This window comes from Grus americana, chromosome 1 (genome assembly GCF_028858705.1).
Source record: "Grus americana isolate bGruAme1 chromosome 1, bGruAme1.mat, whole genome shotgun sequence".
In the NCBI taxonomy this organism is placed as follows: Eukaryota; Metazoa; Chordata; class Aves; order Gruiformes; family Gruidae; genus Grus; species Grus americana.
The window spans coordinates 67,729,699-67,746,531 of record NC_072852.1 but is presented as its reverse complement, the minus strand read 5'-3'; the positions used below and the strand labels follow the sequence as shown (position 1 = coordinate 67,746,531).

The following is a 16,833-nucleotide window of genomic DNA, read 5'->3' as shown; positions in this document are numbered from 1 at the left end:
CATTAGAGCCAATGGCAAAACTCCCAGGCACTTCTACAAAGCCAGAATTTTCATTTCTCATGCCAGCTGCAACACACTGCTACAGCTTTGGGCAAACTACACTAACTCAACATCCCCAGCTATAAAAATGGGCCGCTGACCCCTGCTCTTGGAGATACTGTGGAGGATTTACACAAGTGCACTGTACAGAAAAGGGCAAACATAATCAAACAGCGCGATTTAGCAAACAGGCTACTTCAGCAAATCATCATCAGGGAAATACTCCACTGATACAAATACCAGGTTTGCAGTTTCAGCAGGATTAATCTCTTGTCCTGTGGAGGCTTGGTAAAACTATCTTCTACATAAATTCCATGCACAGAAGGCTGGCCCAAGCTCTGGTGCAATCCCCTCTCTCAGGACTGCAAGATGACTATCATCTTCACTATTTTGATATTTTAAGAATTGTATTTGGATGATCCGTAATGATCTTATCTATGTCAAATGTTGGTTATGTTCTTTTGAAGGCAAAGCATGCATATGAACACTTGCCTTCACAAGTCTGAGATTAACAAACATACTCTGCTACACAAATGTACATATTAACTCTGGATAACACACACATTTGTTTAAAATCAATTCTGGGGTGTTCTTGCAAATAAGTTTTATGGCAGTACAAAGAGAGGCTATAAAATGAGATTGGGCTCCTTGGTAGGTGGCATGTTACATTTTTTTAAGAAATATTATTCCTCCCATATAAATGCACAACAGATGTAACATTTGACCTAAGCAATAAGATTTATTACTATTTTTAAAGCAAATTGAGCACAGCTTAAGAGAACACTGTACAGAATTTTTTAAGCTAGGAAGAGGTTCTTCTTGTCATCAATGCATGTTTTGCATTTGTCAATTCTTGCCCTCAAAGCCAACCCGCAGTTCAGTATTTTAGGCGTCTTACAAAGGTGATGATGCTGCAATTCAATCTGCTAATGTAGCACATAGTGGTCTCCCTCGAGTCACTGCAGGCATGGGCTCATGTCTTTGCTTTTAATATCAAAAGAAATCTGCATGGCTTCTTTGGTCTCTTTCTGAGCCCAAAAACATTTCAGGTGATATTCGTTAAGCGTACTACCGACAGCACATGCAATCAAAAGCAATTTTCACACATTGTTTGGCAATGAAAAAAAATAGTTACAGCTGGGATCAAAGAACAGAGTCTTGCTTACATTGTCTTATATTCATTTCTTTACCTCATGCACTTTTGTATAAATATTTATTGTTTCATATTTTCTTCAGAGGCCATAGTAGTTCTGTTTCCTAAAAATAACTTGCTTATGCATAGTCTTTTCGAAGCACTGTTGTTCTTCCTTTTGTTAAATTCATTTCCAAGATCTCTGTGCGTGGAAAGTAGTGAAAGAGGGATATGTGCAACTTTACTAACAAACATGTTGAAAATATCTAAAAATGAGGTATGACTCTTGGATAAACACCTTCAATGGTAAACAGTCCTGTGAAAAATCAATAGGCCTCCATGTCATGTAGTAATTTTGTATTTTGCATAAGGGCAAGAAACCTGGAAATTAAAACATACCTGAACATAATATTCAAATCTCATTTCAAGAAAACACTCATTTTTGTTGCTCAACAACTTCAATTATCAAGTAATTTTTCAGTTTTTGCATTTCACTTCATCTAATATAATCCTGGATGGTCCAGCAGGCATCCCCTGAGCAACACTCTCCATTCACCTCAGGTGAATCCTGGAGCTGAGCCTGTTGCATTCACATTGGAGAAATAAATGCATCTGAAAGTTCATCTCCTACCCCACCATGCACACAGCCAAGCACTTAAAATTGTGAATCTCTACACAGCCTATGAAGAGAATCCCAGCATTAATATACCACTTTCACTTCATTTTTCTGATACAGACAACTACCAGCTTGTAAGGAAAATTGCTTTCTGATCCCAAGTTCAAAGCATTGCACCAAATTTGAGGCTGCTCAAGAAGTCAAGCACATTCTCTTCCTGGAGAAAAGCACAGGACAGAATTCTTGGACACTCCTCTAGAAGATCCAGGCAAAATCAGGAACACTGCAGATCCGAGATCGTTTCAAACACATCACACGTCAATTTAAATGCATGCTTTCCCAATTCATCACCATTACATGTGCCTGCAGATTCTCTTTGAACTGTTGTCCCTTAAACTTTAGTTGGGGAGTGGTTCATCAGTTAGCTCCCTAGACATGGAACACTTTAGGTAGCCCTTTGGTAGGAGATATACTGACAATCTTTAAGAAAGGCTGTAATCCCACTGAGTGTCTCCCATCAGTGACTGCACATCAGCCAGGACAAGAGGTTCCCAGACTTTTTAAAGGGATGCATTTGTTCTCTGTCAGAGAAAAATCACACTAAGTCTTTACCTCTCATTAACTGCTGTCAGATTCAGGGTACTGATATCCATACAGATGCTACATATTCTATTTTAAAAGTATCTGAGTGCATTTGCAGTGAGTATTGAGATTAGATCCATAGGCCAGGGAAGTTTCTACCTGTCTAGTGCACAAGCACTGCTTTAGTTCTCTTTTGGTTTAGACTGGCTTTGTTTGGTTGTTTCTACAAAAGCAATAGCAGTGGAAGAGGTGTCGAAAGCAAGCAGCTTGGCCTGTTTATACATCCTCTTTAAGACATGGCTTTATGTTAAGACTTTTCTGGTATCTGGAATAGCGTCTGACTTCCTTTAACACATTGGGAACATCCATCTCTTCTGTATCCCATCTGTTTGGGGTAAGATTGGACATCTGAGAGAAGAGAGTGTTATTTTCACTCATAACGTCAAGCAGTTGTTAGCCATACCTGCTGTATGCTTTGCTGCAATGAGGGAAACGTGATTCTCTGTCCGCCTGCAAAGATACAGAGTTTCTTGGACTTGAAGGATGTCAGTCAGAGGCGGAGATCCTTGAGGAACTGACCACCAGACTGTTAAACATTATCAAAAGACTGACCAGGGCGTATCTCAGAACTGGGACTGAGTACTCCATTACACAGTGTATCCTATCCTATTACACAGTGTTGCCTATCCTTTGAGCAAATTTCAGTACAATGCGTGGGGATTTCAAAGTACCCATATTAAGAAGCAAATCATAGAAAGGTTTCTCTCAAACAGCAGGCACATGTGAGGGGTTTTTGTAGTTCTGTATCATCTGCATAAGCCAAACAAGAGACTTTGTTCTATTGACACAAATGCAATGGATAGGTTGCATTGCTTCAAGAACAATCGAATTTAAAAAAAAAAATTTGTTTAAGCTTTACCTTTTCAGGTATTTTGAGTATCTCCTGAAATATCTGATAACATAGCAGCTGGCAAAGGGAAGAAAAGGAGGGGGAAAAAAAGGCTGCAAAGTATTCTGGAAACAAGAGACAGTTAATGATTCATGTTGTCTACAATTCCTTTGGCTCATAAAAGTCTCAAGACAGACTCTTGCTTTACAGTAAAAAAAAAAAAATTAAAAAAATCCTCTACTGTCCTACCTTCTCTCCTCTACAATGTAGGATGGAATCCAGAGTCACAAACTGCCTGGACTTCACAGGCAAAAGTCATGTCCTAAAGCAGTTCATTTCATGTGTCCCTGACACCCTGCAGGCAGCCTGCCCCCCTAAAGCAAAGAATCTCACAATATCATTCTGTGTAACATTCTTTACGTATTTTGACAGACACTCCCAAAGCACATTTATTTCGATCAGACTGTGCACAAGTGGGTTTGGGGTTTTTTTTAGCTTTTTCTTTAGCCTGATATTCTGCACTCTTTCTGAAGTTGGCCATTTTGATTAAAGATTTTGCTTTGTTATGAAAGCAAACCAAGTACTTCAACTTTGAAAGACAGAGAGTAAAAAGAAGCAGCCAAAACATGTAGTGATTCTTATTTTCCTTTTAAGAGTGACAAAACAGCATATGCAATTCAATACCCCACATCAGTTCATTTTACCTGAAAAAGCAGCTTATCATGGAAGTTAACATTTGCTATGATTCTAACCTACACAATGTTAATTTCCTATGTAAAGCCCCCATGGTGCTCATATAAGTCACCTTCACGCTTTGGGAACACGGGCATGGGGCAACACAGGTCACTGGTTATCAGCCTTTGTTTTATTTTACAATACATTCATGATTCTCTGTACTTCCAATGGCAAATCCATCCTGCTTGGTTGGCCAATGCTGGTATCTGATATTCCATGATTACCTTGGCTACAAAGCGAGACAGTAATGCACATTTGTGTTACTCACCCTTTAATGTAGTACAAAGCTGGATACAGCTCAGAAAGAAATCCCTAAAATCCATTACCTATTTATGATCATGTACAAACGGATATTTATCATGTTAAAAGAGAACCATATGTTAAAGTGGAGGTTAGAGCCCAATAAATCTTGTTGAATGAATTCCCTTTTCAAAAAAAGGAATAAAATAATCAACATTTGCTTTTGCCAGTAGAAATATTTGCTCATGAATCTCCTGGGAAGGGAAGGGCATTTAACCTTTTTACATGCCATCCCCTCAGACATCTCTGACCCCCACTGCAAAACAGACAACAAAGATTCCCGACTCCACGCTGCTGATTAAACCCCTTGTAAGAAACATCTGGATGAAATTTTCTTGGCAGTTGATTTGAAAAGTATACAAGAAGCAGAACTAGGGAGCAGCCATAGTTCAGCTGAGTGACACAAAGGTGATGTATGCAAAAGCAGATTTTTCCTTGAATGCATTAACTCCTAAATATTAGCTTGTGACTGTGTGAGCAACCTCATTAGCAGAAGAAAAATAAATCCCTCTTTACTCTGCAGTGTAGAGAAGGAAAATGGGCTTTGAAAGAAACCCAACTTGACAATCTCTTTTTTTTTTAAATAAAATAATAAAGGACTTAAACAGTTTACCTTCTTAACACTTAACTTCAAGTGTCAGGTAAGTCGTCCACGTCCTCGACTTCCAAAAAACATTTCTTATATTTGTGAAGGATTTCAAAACTTCTATGGTTTCTGAGAAATTCACCAACAAACTGGATGCAATGCCTTCCTACCAGCTCAGTCAATACACCCCCAGGCCTAAGTTCGCAAAAGTGACCTATGATTTTCATGGTCCAACATTTCAAAATAAAGGATGTCCTGGCCCTCTGCTGCTTGAACTTAAAGAGCCTGTCCAAGGCAGGTCTAATGTATTGTTCACTTTTGGAAATATAGACCCTGGAATTCTCACAGTTTTCCATATGCACAAGAGACCTAAAAGTGAGAAATTTTCACTGTTGCTATTAAGTGAGTAGCAGCAGTAAAAAAACCTACAGGAACCAGGCCAACTTTACTTTGCAGCTGCTGGGGGGGGAGGGGGGGGGACGAAAAAAAAAAGCAGCAGCAGAGAACAGCACCAGAGAGAGTCTGACACAAAGGTGTAGGAAAAAGAAAAGCAGTGTGGAATCTTCTGCCCCACAGCTGCCGGACTTAGAAAATTCCAGGGGATGGGGCAAGGAACAGGCAGACACACTTTGGCCTTTTCCAGAAGCCAAGGTGTAGACTGCTTCAGATTTATCAGACCAAATTATAATTACTCTGACATATAAAAAAAAGAAAGCTTCAGCACAGTGCAGGGCAAGCAATCTGTAATACACTACAGTTGAAAATTTGATGGGGTATGGGAAGGGCTTCGACTTTTCAGCTGGGGCATTGCTCTAAAGAAATACATTATCAGCATGTGCTTAAAATTGCTTGGTAAATATTTTTACATCATAAGGAAATTAACACAGAGACAAAATCTGGTCTAAAGATTTTATCTCCAATCCAAACTTCATATTCTAAAGCACCCCTACTTATTTTGGCTACACCACTGCGATCCCAAATAGATCTAAAGGAGGGGCACCTATTCAAATTAGTACTGCTATCAGTTTCTCACTAAATGAACATATTCACAAACACCTTGTTATCTGTGTTTCAGTTTATCAGAAACCAGTCTTTGAAATTTAGGAAGAAACCTGGTAGATATTTCAGCAAGGGACAAGAACAGCCAAATGGAATGCAGACTAGAAGTTCAATCACAGAAGTGTAAGAGTAAGAAGAAATAAGTTTGGAGCTGTTTTTCTTCTATCAAGATAAATAAAATATTCTGAATATTTTATACCACATTATTCAGTACTACCACTGGAATGGTAATGAATGAATCAAAACAGGAAAGAGGTTTATAGAATCCCAAGTAAAATCCAATATGCATCAAAAATAGTGGAAATAAAAAGTTGTCATGTAGAACACCTACATGCGAGGGCCACACCACTTGTCCAGGCAGGAGGTAATATCCATGTAGATTTAGGGTAGCCACCTGCCATGCCATCATAACTCAAGCGAGTTGATTTCATGGCTAAGAGAAATAATTTAAGACTACTGCATCAAGGGAAAATCTGCAATTTGTTAAGACCCTTTGACGTAACCAGTGTATGCTTTGCAACTCCAACAGGCACCTCCCTCTACACATTTGGTCTGCACCAAACAGGGAAGATGAGATCATAATCTGAATCCAGCAATGTGTATGCAACCAACAACAATTAAACTGAGTAGTAAAAAGCAGATGACAGGAAAACGTGGAACCAAGGCTTACAGTGTATCAAGAAATGTCCTTACACTTAAAAAAGTATAATGCACTCCAAAATCCATTTGTTCAGGCAATCCATGTACAACAGAAGGCACTGTTATCCATATGAATCTATCAATTCTGCACAGCAAAAACCTGAGAAGTGCAACTCAATTAGATGCAGCCTGGCCCCTCCCAGTCATTCAGGTTCCTTGAGGACAAATGTTTCCTTTCAGTCCATCAAATTATAAAAACACCACAAGAATTTGTACATTACAGTAGCTGGTTAGAAAGAGCATTCTGGTGGGGGAAGCACACTGCTATTTTCCAGAAAACTTTCAGCAGCATTAAATTACCCTCCCCTATCACTCAGAAGTCATGATGATTTCAAGAAAATGTAATGATGAGACCCTTCCCATTGACCTTTGCAGTTGATCCTTCAGTTGCCACCAGGAGTACTTCCAGCAAAGTTAAATGCTGTGATCAGTCCTTTGTTGTCAAATGTGTAGCCACTTTGTTGTTCTATTGTCTTAGTCTCTAGAATTCAAAGAAGGGAAAGGCTATGAAAAATAGGCTGTAGAGAACACTTTTGTCAGAGACAATACAGCTCAGCTAAGAATGCAAAGTTGTGGCAAAAACTCGGGTTGATTCATTCCCTAAATGCAGCAACAGTAATAAATTACACTCAGATTTTCTCTAAATGCATAAACACACACACCTCTGCAACAGAGCTGAGAAATTAATCCTCTACAGTATCAGTTTATGTTATGCTATCCTGCGTGCTTTTTGATTAAATCTGTATTTATTTTCCATGATGCAAGCTTTCTAAATATCTAAAACCTTACCCTGACTGTGAAAGTACTGTTAGTGGTTAAAAAGTCACAAAATTGTTAAACACGTAACAATCTACAGTAATCTTCATCAAATGCCTGGCTGACAGCTAGATATTGCCTTAATTTGCTCTTCATTTCAAATGTCAGATTGTGCAAAACTAGTTCGTACCCTGTTCAAACAGCAGCACACGTCAATGAGAGGGCAATTAATGAGACGCAACAGTAATCTCTCTGAATAACACACGCTTCCAGGCAAGGGATAATACAAGCGCAATATCCTACTCACACTTCTCAGGAAATGTTAATTAGCAGAGAGATTTATTCTCTCTGTTGTTACAGATTAGATGCAGTTTCAACGTACCTGCAACAGATAAAATGGCCCCAGAGAAGTGACTCACCTGCAGCATTTCGCCGATGTTCTGCTAATGTATAAATTTCCTGCAGCTGTTTCTTCTGATCCTCACTCAAGGGTGCTGTCAGTGAGTGGTACCAGGCTGCATCTCGGCTCTGCACCGCTGTCAGAACACGAATGGATAAAAAGTGATCATCAGGTTACGTTGCAAATTAGTATCAGAAGAATAAAATGAAACACACAGAATCCCTGATCAGTTTTAAAACAGAATTTGCACTGCAAAACAGGCTCAGTATTCCTGTCAGTTTTCTTAGTGCAGAATCCCCACTGTAATAGAGGCAATTCATTTTGGGGAACTTAATTACATCCTCTGCTTTCTTAAACAGAAAGTTAAACATGTGGCCAATATTCATGGACAACGATGAAGTGAATCTCTTAATTTAAAACTTGTATCAAAACTAAAAGCAACAGGATTAGTCAAACCAGGAAGGGAGAAAATTATTTCTCCATTACGATTTTAACATCTAGAAAGTGACAAATATGTCTATATATAGGAGTCCCTCTAGTGACCGAGTCCCACTTATTCAGGCTGTGATGGAAAAGTTCTGAAAGAGAACATGAAGAGAATTAATCTCTGGCTGTACTTAGTACCATTTCTTTTTTGCAGTACTTGTAAACCAAAAAATCTTAGGACTAACGTTAGAAAGCAAGATCGCATTTTCCAGTCTCAATAATCTAAATTATTACTTGTAACAAAGAAAAGGGTTTTTCTCAGTGGTGACCATAAACATCTCCAAACTATTTCATCATGTTGTATCATTCTGCCAACTAGCAAACACATACCTAAAAGTGCTTGTGTAAAAAACTGGTATTCATCGACACCATTTTCAAGGTCAAGAGGTGTGCTGAACCCTTCAAGAGCAGTCTCTTCCAATGCATCTTCATCCCAGTCATCATCATCATCATCATCTTCATCCTCTTCCTCTCCACCTCCACCACCACCACCACCTCCTCCTCCACCATGGTTTTCTTGCATCGCCTGGCTCACTTCATTTGTCTCCTCCTCATCACTCGGTATCTCTTCTGATGTGTTTTGTAAAACAAAGTTTAAAAAGTGTAAGGAAAAATGATTTATGAATGAAGAACAACTAATAAATCTAGGTTTTGGCTGGAAAGGGGACCCTCTGTTAACACCCTTCCCCCAAAATCTTAGAAGAATTGGGAAAATGAAGCTGTTAAATGTTTCCTACATTCAAGATCAGTCAAACTTTTGTTTCTAAGCACACCTGGGGAATGTGAAACTGGCATCATTTTTCTTCTTTCATTTATGCAGTCACTGTGCAATAATAGGATCCAAAATTTTTGAGGAAATGTGTCTTTGACAAAGTGTTCCATCGCTGTGCTTTTTAAATTACAAACAAACAGAGACTCGCATAGACTTCACAAATTGACACAAAACAAAGAGAAAACCAGATGTAGACCAAACGTCTGCCTGCTGTTCTTCAGAGTGGTCCTTTATTTGAACAAACTTAAAAGAGTATCTTTCGCTTAGCTTTACCTTCCATTCCCCTTATGAAACAACTATTACATTCTGAATTAAATGCAACTCCAACATGCAATTCTCAACACTGCTATTTCTTACTTAAGGAAAATTATTTCTGACTTATAATCAAGATTAAAAGAAAAGTTCCCTCCAATTCCAACCCTTCAGCTCGTCCTGTGTTAACAGTTTAGAAAGAATAAAGATGACTGTATCTGCAACAAGCATAAGCACTGAATCACAGGACAGAGATTTGAAAATTACTGTGCTGTTTCCATACTGTATTTCTATGCATTGAGAATAACTCTGTGATTCCATTACAGAACAATCATGGGTGAAATTTGAGTGGATTACATAATCTGCTTATATCCAATCTAATTTTCAGATTTTAAATCATCTATCTCCTGTTCCAAGTCAAATACAGTCACACATATCTGCCTGCAACGCTGTGTAAAATTCACTCCCCACAATTCCCTCCACAAGGTATTCTTTCATGTTTTTTCTTTTCTGTCAGACACACCAATAAGAGCTCTGTCTGCTCCAAGAACCTCAGTTGTCTCAAACCCCACTTTACAAATCACTTTCCATTTGGACAAAGAAGACTTGCTAGGATTTCCTTCAAAGTTCACCAGAACAGGTCTTTCAAATAGCTGGGTACTAGAAACAGCTTCTTTCCAGGAACTGAGAATATAACCAGTGCAGTCCTGGCAAACTCCTGCTGCCTATGTGAGAAGACAGAGCACGTTCACAACCCAGAAGAGTGGGCCTGCAAGTTTTATTGTTACTCTTACACCAATACTACCCTTTCACAAAGTGTTAGCTGTTATACATTGAAACCTTTTGATTACATTTTGGGAGGCAAAATCAATTCCTAAGATGTTCCTTCAAGCACCCAGTAAGCCTAGCTATTTTCAGCAGACTAATGAGTCTTAAAAATGAACTGCAATTTCTTACCCCCTTTAAATTAAATCCAGACAAAATCCACAATGTGAAAAGGGGAGATTTTACCATTATCTTCTGCAACGTGTTTTTCGTCTTTAGCATGATCCTCATGTTCTGTGAGCTCTCGTGAGGCGCAAACTTGTTTTAAGCCCAGGAAGAGGAGGAGGATTGAAGGCACAATCTGGGCAGCCACAGCATCCACTGCAGGTGGTCGGTTCTGCAATTCCATTAGGATGCTCAGTCCTATTATACACATCTTTCTGTCATGGAGTCTGAAACAACACACACTCGTTAGACAAAAAACAGATTTTTACTGCAAGGATATGTAGAGAGCATTAAAGTCCTGGTGCTTGACGTGGCAGAAGACAGAGACAACGTCACAGAGACTACATTCAAAGTCTACGTTTGAAGCTCCTTTGTTCTGAATGCAAGTTCCCCACTGGAAAGTATTTGTCCAATAACAATTAAATACCTCTCAAGCACTGGTCAGATTCCTGGAACAACTGTTTCTGATTACCAAATGCAAAGTTTGTAATGCTACATAAATATTGTTTAATAATTATGTAGCATATCTTGTCTTTAATAAAGCATTTGATACAGATTATCATCATTAAATAGGATGGAAAATTAATTTGCCTTGGCTTCGATAGCAGTACTGTTGCAGGGATTGAAATTAGCAAAAAGACTATTAGTGAAAAGTAATGATAAGCAGGAATGCACTGAATTGTAGGGTGCTTTTATGGAGTGCCACAGGGCTAGCTGTATTTAAGAGTCCATCAGAATGGCTGTATTATACACCCAATTTCTGACACTAACTTGAGACACATTGCTAACTCCAGTGAAAGCAGGGAAATAATTCCACCATATCAAGAATAATTGGCAGTACACTCAAACAGGGAACTTGCAAACGAGTAGACCTCCAGTAAAACAAACGAACGATACATAATTGAAGGGAAAGAAAATAATGAAATTAGTAGCAGAAAGATTTTTATGTTACCATAGCCAGGAAACTAGGTAAGAGCCTATGCTCTTAAAAATAAGAATTGATTTTTACTTCCAGAAACAGGAGTTATTTGCAAACAAGACAGGGAAAAATCCTCCTAATGCCTCTGCAGATACTCTTTGGTTCTCCTTTACTGGAAACGCCAGTAGTATTCAACTCTACTCTAACATTATGGCATTTTGCTATTAAGAGCTCGAGAGGAGCTTGTTTTGTTTGAACTGTTCAAGTCGATGCTGACAGCTTCTGTGCAGGCCTTCTGCAGCACAGGTAACTCCAGCAAGAAGCTTCAGTAAGATCTACGGAAACCAAGCAAACCTCCAGAACTGACAGAAAATGGCCAGACTCTCGGTAGATACTTCCATTACTGAATCAGTTTTACTTTGGAAGGAAGAGGATACAAGCTGAGAGAGAAGAAACTAACAAGATGTGTGCCACAGACTGCAATAAAGATTACAGGGGAAGAGCCAGCTCAATCCACCACTTCAAAAATTGCTAAAGAAATACAATTTTTAAAGTGCTTACAAAGATTAGCAAAGGTTACCAAAGATCCCATCTAACATGCTGCTGAACTATAATATTCTTTAAGTAATACAAGCGATCATGTATTACAGCTTTCTGAACTTTACGTGTACTTAAACAAGGCTGGGGATCTGGAGGGATTTCATTACACCCCCGTGTTGTTAGTCCTGTTAGAGCTTAGTGAAGTGACTCCATTCTCAGAGTAATTGACAATAACAATAAATTATATATGACCATGAGCAACATTATGATCACAGAAGATCTTCCAAGAAAAACAAAGTCAACTAGCATATCAAATGACATGCTTTGTCATGTTGGGTTTGGCTGCTCCATTACACGTGTTGAAAAATGTACCAAACTGCAAGTAGGCGAAGAGCGTCATTCCATCACTGCCAACTGCAATACTTTCTTTTCAGAAGGAATGGGGCACAAAAGAGGGCATACAAACCAACCGAGAAAACTGAGTCAGGGGAACAAGGTCTGCTTTCACAAAAAGAAATTAAACCCCTTACTCCTGTCAGTTTATTTATGTTGAAAACAAGCTCATCGCCATTTGCTCTCATGCCAACACTGTGAAGACCAAAATCCTAGCTAAAGATGATGCTACCTATGAATGAAGCATAGCTTTTGGGGAGAGTTGTCCTTACTGCAAGTACAAAAGGAAGGAACTTTCTCTACCTCCTCTCTCTGCCAACACCTTCATCCAAGTTTGACCAAAGCTCTATAATCTATCCACAAGACTCCTACCCTGCATCTTCACACCGGGAAGCCATGAAATTTCTTCAAGCCCCAAATGTATCATGAAGCAATTTCAGTGTACATGCGCCACAGTAGTTATTGACACTTAGCACTACCTTTTATAATACATTTGAAAAAGCTACCATTACACAATGCCATTTGCAAAATGCAACATAGTAAAAAGTAAAAAAAAAAAAAATCTTAGTAATTAGTGGTTTAGCTTCATGGTAAATTATCTTTTCTGGGCAGCAAATGAAAGTGCAAGAATCAAGCACTGCTGTTTAAAAAGGAGTCATCATTAGGAAGCAGCCCAAATAGCCAAAAAAAGACAGCATATTTGTCATGCTCCATTTTCAAGCTTCTAAACAGAGAAGTTGTAAGAATGAACACATGTCTTCAGAATATGCATGTTATTAGAAGGCCCAGCAGGACAGCAGAAATCCAGGCATCAAGCCATCTTTAGTGAACTTGAGCCAGAAGGAGACTTGTTTCTTCCACCTGCCAGCAGAGACAAACAACAGGACAAGCATCAGCCTTGCCTGAAGTTCAGCATTCTGCTACACCCCAGCTGTATCAAGTACCCACAGGACTGAACAAGCAAAACAGTGGTTTATGTCATTTACGTATTTTCATAATGGCAATGAATGGTTTCAGGACCATTCCTTTGCTATCACAAGGCTCATTATTTCAGCACCCTTCTGTCGGCACGAGGGAGCCTGGATACAATTCTCCTTAGGGCTTTGTGCTTTGAGATCTGTACTTATCTGCTCAGCAGCACACAATAGTCCTCCCTAACAATCACAGGCTCTGCTTGCTCCCCCCATAGTGTATCAAGCCTGGAGTGCTAAACATGCAACACATGGCAATGCAATGCACAACTCCTAGGCAAGTCTATCTTTAACAAGCTGTGTGTGGTCTTCATAATCTGCAGGACCTTTTCTTGGTAATACACTTCCTTCCAATACAGGACAAAAAGATCTAAGAATCTTTTGTATTTTAAACTGAGCTGAAAGGATTTCAAAAGGAAATCACTAAGCCTTTCCTTTACTGGTTTGCTGTGCTCCTTTATGTGAGGATCAAGTTGCTTTCTATTATATCAATCCAGTTCCTGGACAAACTGCAAATAATTAGCCATTTCCTTCTAGTTGCGAAGTTGGAACCAACTCTGTTTTCCTGTATAAGGTGGGGAATTTACATACAACTCTGAGAAAAATAGGATTTCTAACTATTTAAACTCCTATCAAATAAATGCCCCATTCAGCTTCTAAAAAAAAATAAATCACTTTTACTTAGATTTTCCTTTCACCCCAGTTTCTACAGAAGAATTTTTAGTATAACTGTAAGTCAAGCAGAAGTCTCACCTAAATTTCAGGCTGTCAGGGGTAATGGTGCAAAGCAGTAAGGAACAAATGTTTCTACAAATGGCTTTTCAGTCCCTGGCCCTTATTCAATTTTAAGTTACTGTAGAAAATATTTAGATATAAATAAATACAATGTACTGTGGTACATGGGCATCATGGGCACACACCCACAGATGTGTAACATCCACAATGACATAGTGGATTTATGCACAGTTATACAATGAGTTCTGAGCTCTCCTTGCCTGGATAATTTTTTAACATACCAAATTTCTAATCAGTTTTAAATAGTTTTCATATTTTTAATAACATGGAAGAACAGATACTTATCGTACTGTAACTGGTTCCCCCCCACACCTCCAATATGTATTACTCTCACGGATCCCATCTCATGCGTTCACAAGTGCTGCTCAAGGAATACTGCATGCTTTTGGCAAACACCATCGGCTCCAGCCTGAGAGCATGCAGACACACACAACCCTACTGCTGGCAGAGCAGGATCTACAGATACTAGGACTTCACAGGAGCATAAGAAGAACAGAGGGGTGTGAGCTTTATGTGGACCAAGCATCTTGAAGAGCCACTGTTACCAGTAGGCCACAGATTTCCTGCATGGCTGACAAAGACATGGCAGTAAGATTCACCTGGTCCTTCACACCTGGAGGTGGATCTACCTTGACCTTCTCCAATTTCTCTAGGATCCGTGAGTCTTCCCACTGATTTGAATTTAAGCCTAAAACTGCCTCTCCCTGGAAAACAACCCAACTATAAACCAAAGCAGCTGGTGAGAAAAAGGACTGCACAAATCAGGGTGCCCACTGCTGTCTTCACTGAGGAAGACATGAAGTCTGCAGGGGTGGACCCAAAGAAGGGTTTCAAGCAAGCCAGGTTTTGTTTGCATTTGTGTCTCTTCCTGTTCAGTTAGGCCTCGGAGTATCTGGCTGCTGTTCAGATGATGACCCTTACTACCCTTACTGAAACCAATCGTCTTCTAGAAGCAGTGCTGTCCTGAGGGAAATGGAGGAAGTCCCTTACATCACATCACAGTGCCTGACAAGCAGTACTACAGCAAAAACGCTACACCTGCAAGCCACACACTGAGGAGGCAGCACTGAAGGAAGAAAGATTTTTAGATTTAAGCAATATTACAGATATTTATTTCACTGCTGGTAGCAGCAAAGAGATACATTTTAATCTGTTGCCATTCAAGTGCAGAGTCTGAGCAGAATGGAGCATCATGATCTCATCTTTCATTTTCATAGGCTTTGTCAACTTTTTCCTCAGCTCTGAAGAATTTAGTGGAACAGTAGTTGCAGTAGCTGATACTTTTTGAAAAGCAACACAAAAGACCTGAAAGTTAAGCTGTAGCTCACAGGAGTACTTGAAGTTGGAGCCTAGTCAGATCTGCAGCATTTTTCCCCTCTGGAGCTGACTAGTTTCTCACTGAATGCTCTAGAATGAACTGTTTAAGGCTATAAATCTCTTTCATTTTTTATTTCTTTTTAAAAAGGAATGACAAGTTTACCACCTATAGGGAATATCTTCCTTCATACTGTCTCTGTATGTGTTCAGTATTTGATATGCAGTAGGAAAAGTGACAGCACAAAGAGCTGAATCTCAAAAACTTTGCTTCAGTCATAAAAAAAGATCATTACATGGAGATCCTAAAAAGTCTTGCTCTTTTCTAAAGTCAGTAGATATAAAACCAATTTAGTAATTAACAATATTATTACCACAAGGTGTGGGAGAGGTAGACTTAAAGGTGCCCTTTTTCAGCCACTGGCACTCCAAAAGAAATGAGGGACATTGGGTCCTTTATGCTTTCTTTGTCACCAACTCAAGTAACCCCTCTAATTGATGTGTATTTAAGATATAGAACGTAGTGTAGACATTTTGTATACAGAGCAGGTACAAGAAGTCAGAATGCTTGTGATAATATGAACTGTCCAGTTTTGTTATAATGAAGAAGAGATTTTTCCCCCACTTTTTATCTGTTTAATTTCGTACTTTTAATTCTGTTTTCCTTCAAGGAGAGACTGCTATGGTCATACCTTCAAATACAGACATGAATGGGGAACCTGCACAAAGCCTGGATACGCCAAAGCAGGCAATTTCTCTGGTATCTTCAAGTGGTTTTCATTCTAGTAAAACAGACAGAATTAACGTGCAGACCTGAAATAAGGTAGTCTATGCTGCAAACTACTGCGCTGTCATCCTCATCCCACTAAACCATGTACTTAGGACAGAGGAGGGAGGAAAACAATTTTTACTCTGTACATTTGATATGTGTTTTAAAAATACTACGAAGGATGTGCTGAGAGCAAAACCCGCATATACCAGTTGGTCATTGATGGGCTGGGAGTCACTGTTTTATTGCAGTTATGAAAAAGGTAACGCAGTGCTATAATGCACCACACAGTTCTAAATTCAAGATGGACACTGAGGCAATAATGCAGCTATACCAAGATGGCATATAATTCTGTTCAAGAAAGATTAACTCAAATAAGAATTGGTATGGAGAAAAGCTATCTGGATGACTGGGGAGTGGAGAAACCATCTTATAAGAAGCCCCCCAGAGACTTGTTTAGAATTGGAAAGGCAAGACTGTACCAATAAAAAACAGGTAGGAGAAGAATGACAATCTATATTAAGGTCTGCATCTATGGGTCAGGAGCTGCCTGCATTGGCCCATGCTCATGCATGGCATGACTCCTAGCAAGATGACACAGACTGTGTGCAGAGAAGACACGTTCTAAACCTATCCGTGCATCTGCAGCCAGACGTCAGCCTCCAATGACAAAACGTAATTCGTAGCAGGAAGGTGAGAGGAAGCTGTTAACTACATCTGACTGTCTGCTCTGCCCTTAAGTGGATTTGAATCTCACAGTCAGTCGCTACATCTCCGCTGAGAGGCAAGCACTAACCATCGAGCGCTGGACTTCACATCTGCCCAGCATCAAGTGCATG

General features: G+C 39.4%; 1 protein-coding gene across 2 annotated transcripts in view; it reads right to left on the bottom strand.

The window, feature by feature from the left end:
* Positions 1 to 729: 729 nt before the first annotated feature.
* IPO8 (importin 8) overlaps positions 730 to 16,833 on the bottom strand; it is a 53,025-nt gene continuing 36,921 nt past the window's right edge. The window contains exons 22-25 of one of the 2 annotated variants that reach the window (XM_054841951.1): positions 10,315 to 10,520; positions 8,610 to 8,849; positions 7,813 to 7,929; positions 730 to 7,118 (exon numbers count right to left, since the gene is read on the bottom strand). In XM_054841951.1, coding sequence (XP_054697926.1) covers positions 7,021 to 7,118; positions 7,813 to 7,929; positions 8,610 to 8,849; positions 10,315 to 10,520 — 661 coding nt within the window. In that variant the 3' untranslated portion in view covers positions 730 to 7,020. Of the gene's footprint in view, positions 7,119 to 7,812; positions 7,930 to 8,609; positions 8,850 to 9,052; positions 9,169 to 10,314; positions 10,521 to 16,833 lie in introns of those variants that run through there. The other variant, XM_054841959.1, reaches the window with a different exon arrangement.